The 5907-nt window shown below is 42.1% G+C and overlaps 1 protein-coding gene across 5 annotated transcripts in view; it reads right to left on the bottom strand.

Moving 5' to 3' along the window:
• Nucleotides 1–5907, bottom strand: part of POP1 (POP1 ribonuclease P/MRP subunit) — a 36564-nt gene that overhangs the window by 26534 nt on the left and 4123 nt on the right. For 4 of the 5 annotated variants that reach the window (XM_081816307.1, XM_081816310.1, XM_081816308.1 and 1 more), the window contains 3 exons: nt 4191–4334; nt 1741–1908; nt 622–797 (listed from right to left, as the gene is read on the bottom strand). In XM_081816307.1, coding sequence (XP_081672433.1) covers nt 622–797; nt 1741–1908; nt 4191–4332 — 486 coding nt within the window. In that variant the 5' untranslated portion in view covers nt 4333–4334. Of the gene's footprint in view, nt 1–621; nt 798–1740; nt 1909–2592; nt 2694–4190; nt 4335–5907 lie in introns of those variants that run through there. The other variant, XM_031024726.2, reaches the window with a different exon arrangement.

The raw sequence follows: 5907 nt of genomic DNA, 5'->3' as shown, positions 1-5907 counted from the left end.
GAATCATGGAACACTACATCAAAAACTAATGATGTAATGTATGGTGATTAACATAACAATAAAAAATTAAAAAAAAAAAAAAAGAGAGTAAATCTGGCAGGGGACCAGGGCCCCCTGGGTGGCTCAGTTGTTAAGCATCTGCCTTCGGCTCAGGTCATGATCCCAGAGTCCTGGGATTGAGTCCCGCATCGGGTTTCCTGCTCCGCGGGAAGCCTGCTTCTCCCTCCCCCACTCCCCCTGCTTGTGTTCCCTCTCTCGCTGTGTCTCTCTCTGTCAAATAAATAAATAAAATCTTTAAAAATAAATAAGTAAATAAATAAATCTGGCAGGGGACCGTCAACTATTGAATGCCATTAAAAGAAAGGGCTTCCAACCTGAAACTAATTAAAAAAAAAAGTAGAAAAAAAAAAAAAGAAAGGGCTTCCAAACACTATGTGTAATATCCAACTGCCTGCTAATCAGACAGCAAGGGGGGTTGGGGGGGGAATCATGATTAAACCAAAAAAATATGCAAAATGAGCATGTTGCTTCTGGTTTTCATCTTAATTCTATTACGTTAACACGTCTCAATTTCTTTTACAAACTACTAACTTAAACATTTACAATAAGTGAAACTCATACCTCTTTTTGGGCAATCTCCTGCAACCGCCTGGGAAGGCGTTTGACATTGTGGCTCATGGCTCTCCGTCTCATGTGCCGGGGCAGGGTCTGGAAAACCAGCGAATTAGAAGACTTCTGGGTCACTGCTTTCAACATAGCACTGATTTCAGCAGCTCGGGCTTGAGCAAAAGTAGAAGCTGCCGACAAAACAGCACCATCATTAAAGACAAGTCTTGAATCCATACTTCTGGTAGATCTCAGAAGGAAGAGAGATTTGAAGTACATGAGCTTACAACTCACCCACCACCTGAACCCCCAATTAGATTAATACCAAGGGTGGTTATTTCTGTATTATCAGATTATGAAACTATTCTGTTTCAACTTCTTTTCTACAAAGATTCAGTGTTACTTTTCTAATCAGATAAAAAGTTTAAAAGCAAGTATACAAAGAATTTCTTAAAGCGGAGGCCGACGTGCAATATAATCTCAACCATTTTTAAGTGCAATAATCACACAAGAAAACAAAGAAAAAGCAAGATTTTAACAATGGTTGCAACTTCAAGGGTTTTTTTAAACATTTTCTGCTTTTTCCAAATATGTAGCCATAACTATTACTAGTTTTCCTTATAGAAAAACAGAATTTTTTTGGAAGTAAACAGAAGGCACAGAGATTAGAAAGCACACCTAAAGGATATAGGGTTATGGGATAGCAGGGGTGACTGGAGACAAGGTCTGAAGGGGCCTGGAGACAGGTATTTAAAGGTCTTAGTTACCCTCGGAGTGTGTTAAATTTGGTTTCATCTTTGGAGAATGCGTGCTGAGGACTATAGATGGCATTTTATATTTTAAAAAGGGGTGGGGGAAGGGCAAAGAAGATTTTAGGACAAAAAGGAACAGTTCACAGATATGGACTTATAAGAAGATGAAGAAGAGGAAAAAAGAAATGGAAGAGGGGAGAGCAATCAGGTTCAAGGAAGCTACAGCCAAAGTCCAGGCTGCAGGCGAGAAGGGCCCAACGTGGAAGGAGGAGAGGAGAGAGACGTGGAGGCAGGGCCAAGACAGAGAGCCCTGGAAATCTGGCTGCGTTAGAAACAGAGAGCTCATCATATAATCAAACTTCACTTCTTCAAAAACACCTACCAGTTATATACTTGGGAATCTCCTGAGACGTGCCCTCGGGACCTGCCTTCCATCCTCCCTTCTTTTTAAACATTATTTTGGAGGAAGACTGTTCCTTCACATCAGGATCGACCGGGGAATGGTGGGTCATTTTGGTTTGCCGCTGTCGTGAAGTTCCAGAAAAAGGCTCTAGTTTATTTTCAAAAAGAAAACAAAATGAAGTATGTCAGCCTTACCAGGATCTGGATTACAGTGGAGAACACCACTTGCTGGGTGGCAACGCTAATCATGTTTTTAATCCTACAACCACCCTGTAAGGTGGCTATTACTATCTTCCCTAAGGGAATCTCGGATGGGGAGGTGAATTACCTTGCCCAAGGTGTTGTTGCTAGCAGGCAGCACAATGGCTAATCTTGCCAGCCTGACAAATTAACCTTGCATATAACTGATACAAGGGACCTTTTCTCCAAATAGTACAGATTTTAAATCTAAGCTTCCTTAAATGCTACAATTTACATGATTTTGTATATTCAGTCTTTTATCCTAAATCTCTGGCACACTCAAGTTGGGAGCCTGTGCTAAAGTAAAGAAAGAAATAAAAGCAAAGTCCCTAGGAGCACCTGGGTGGCTCAGTCGTTAAGCGTCTGCCTTCGGCTCAGGTCATGATCCCAGGGTCCTGGGATCGAGCCCCGCATCGGGCTCCCTGTTCAGGTGGGAAGACTGCTTCTCCCTCTCCCACTCCCCCACATGTGTTCTCTCTCTCTCTCTCTCTCTCTCTCTCTCGCTGTGTCTCTCTCTGTCAAATAAATAAAATCTTAAAAAAAAAAAAAAGCAAAGTCTCTATACCCATGTCTTGGCGTTGAAACCACTTACTTTAAGACAACATCAAATCTGTCTGCAAATGGAGGGAGAGATCAGTAGAGAATTTTATGGTGCTCCAGCTTATTTCCATCATAGTGTTAATTTTTAAGCCCCTGTAAACCATGAAACATGTTATAAAGTTTGTCACTGGGAGGTTTAAATGAGGTAGTATGTGCGAAGGCTTATTACATGGCATAGTAGGCATCAACTGCTGGACCCGAATCTAAATCTTATGAAGATGAGTCTAAAACTTACTTAATCAGACTCAATGCACACTCTTCTTTAAAGTGTCCCCCAAAAGTCCTTAGTCACCTGATTGCTGTCTTCCCAAACTGGCATTTTCTATTGCTACCCAATGAACAACTATTACCTTCATATCACCCTATAAGGTTCTATAATCAGCACACAAGTTAAATGCGGATACGATAAACACACTGTCCTTCTTTTAGGAAATAAAATAGTGTAATTTTTTTTAAGATTTTATTTATTTATTTGTTTATTTATTTATTTATTTATCTATCAGAGAGAGAGAGAGAGCACAAGTAGGGGGAGCGGCAGGCAGAGGGAGAAGCAGGCTCCCCACTGAGCAGGGAGCCCGATGCGGGGCTCGATCCCAGGACCCTGGGATAATGACCTGAGCCAAAGGCAGATGCTTAACCAAACAACTGAACCACCCAGGCATCCCTAAAATAGTGTAATTTAATAGTAATTGTGTTAAGGTAGAGATATAATATAGCCACTCTAAGATACATACAGCCAATTCTTATTCCCAGTAGTTATGCACTATAAAGTTACAAAGAACACTGAATTAGCAAATACTGAAACACTGTTCCTGGAGGAAATATATATATATATATATATATATACACACACACGTATCACATCAATTGCAATCTCACATCATAAAAACAACTCATCCTGGTACATTCTGTTTCCTTTATTTACAAAGGAAAAAAGAGATTCAGAAGTGCTAAGTGATCTGCCTGAGGCTGCCCACAACCAGAACTCAATCCCCACCCAGAGAGGGAGCTCCCTGTGTTCTGCTGTGCAGTCTCGCTACAGTCTACCCACTCTGGTCATATCTGCAAGAAAGCAGAAGCAAGAAGGCAGCTGGGAACCTCAGCTAAGAACGTCCACATGGGGTGACTCAAAATTTTCCCTCTCTTTGCAAGTCCACGAATGACCACCAAAGTACCATGAGTATTAATTTGGGGGTTACAAATCAACTTAGCGACTAGGTGAATTTGCAAATATAAAATGTGTGAATAATGAGGGTCAACTGTATCTGTTTTTAATGCAGACCATTTACTATTTAAATAATAACTATCAAAAAGAGCTGACAAGGGGCGCCTTGGTGGCTCAGTCAGTTAAGCGTCTGCCTTCAGCTCAGGTCATGATCTCGGGGTCCTGGGATTGAGCCCCAAGCTGGGCTCCCTGCTCAGTGGGAAGTCTGCTTCTCCCTCTCCCTCTGCCCCTCCCCCTGCTCATGCATGTGCTCACGCTCATGTGCACGCGCTCTCTAATAAAGTGAAAATCTTTAAAAAAAAAAAAAGAGCTGACAAAAGCATTTTGATCCAAACAGAATGGCGAGAGTACTGTGTGTCTCTTACCTTGTTTTTGAGCTTGGAAAGGTCTCCCATCTCCATTATGGTACTTTGTGCTCCTATCGGCCACAAAGCCAGAAGATAAAGTCACATTAGTGGGCTGGTTTCTCATTTTCTTAGCATGTTTTCTTTCTTTTGCATTAGACATTTCTGGAAAAAAAGTAATAAATTTAGTACAAGCAAAGGGAACTTCCATGCAAAATAAAAATACATTTAGTAAATAAATATTCATGTAACTCAAAATTTGATTCTTCATTTATTATAGGTGTGCTGATGATATCAAAATGTTATCACGATACTGATCTACAGCAGAGATTTATCACCAGGGGCATCTCTAGGGGAGCCATGAATGGTATTAACACCAAAAACCCAATTCAATAGGAGAAAAATAATTCTATTGATGGAAGAGACCATTATTAGTATATTTCAGATTGCATCACCAGAAATTTCAATCATATCCCAATGCTGACACTGCATAAAGTCTACTGAAAGAATGAAAAATGAGGTACAAGATAAGAACCCTCTGCCACAGCGAAAATTCTTAGGTGACACAGGAGCCACCTGAATCAATGAAATACAATACACACTATTCTGATATGATACCCTCTCTACAAAAACTGAACATAAATTACTGATGCTTTCATTTCTGCCACAGAGACAAGGCCAGCTGTACCTTTAATTTATAACAGCCAAAAGATTTCACTTTAAAATAAGGATAAAGGACAAAACCCGGGGGAGCCTGATGGCTTTACTCAGTAGTTCGCAACTCTCAAACTCAACAACCCCCTTTTTCTTTTTCTTTTTTCAGATTTATTTATTTATTTGAGAGAGAGAAAGAGCAGTGGGGAACAGGCAGAGAGAGAGGGAGACAGAGTCTTGGGCAGACTCCCTGCTGAGTGTGGAGTCTGACACGGAGCTCAATCTCACAACCGAGATCATAACCTGAGCCGAAATCAAGAGTCAGACACTTAACTGACTGAGCCACCAGGTGCCCCTCCCCCCTTTTTTCTGATTGGCTTGAAACACCTGTTTTCTATTTTGAAATGAAATTCATTAATAATATAACATACTAGACACATAACTTTTACCAATATATCCCCTATAATATGTGCCCTAACTATAACATAAAGGAGAACTAAATAATAAAATAATGTGTACTTTCTGTATGTAAATATTTCACCACTCCTGGGTGACGTTATGTAATGTATGTTATGTAACAGGGAGATATTCTGAACTCAGGGGTAGAATCCCCACAACACAGGCACCAGTACCAGCACTGGCACGATCTGCCAAAAGCTGCGGAAGAGGCCTGCGAGCCCCATGCCATAGGCATTAACTCTGTTCTTACTGACTGGGGGGACATCTGAAGAATCCTGTGCAAAGGGGGGCCTGGGTGGCTCAGTCGGTTAAGCGACTGCCTTCGGCTCAGGTCATGATCCCGGAGTCCCGGGATCGAGTCCCGCGTCGGGCTCCCTGTTTGGCAGGGAGTCTGCTTCTCCCTCTCCCACTCCCCCTGCTTGTGTTCCTGCTCTCGCTCGCTCTCTCTCTCTGTCAAAAAAAAAAAAATCTTGGGCGCCTGGGTGGCTCAGTTGGTTAAGCGACTGCCTTCGGCTCAGGTCATGATCCTGGAGTCCCGGGATCGAGTCCCGCATCGGGCTCCCTGCTCGGCAGGGAGTCTGCGTCTCCCTCTGACCCTCCCCATCTCATGCTTTCTCTCTCTCTC

The sequence above is a fragment of the Leptonychotes weddellii genome, chromosome 4 (assembly GCF_054177405.1).
Source record: "Leptonychotes weddellii isolate Sample4059 chromosome 4, ASM5417740v2, whole genome shotgun sequence".
In the NCBI taxonomy this organism is placed as follows: Eukaryota; Metazoa; Chordata; class Mammalia; order Carnivora; family Phocidae; genus Leptonychotes; species Leptonychotes weddellii.
Note: the sequence above shows the minus strand (reverse complement) of the source record. Positions and strands in the feature narration are given on the sequence as shown.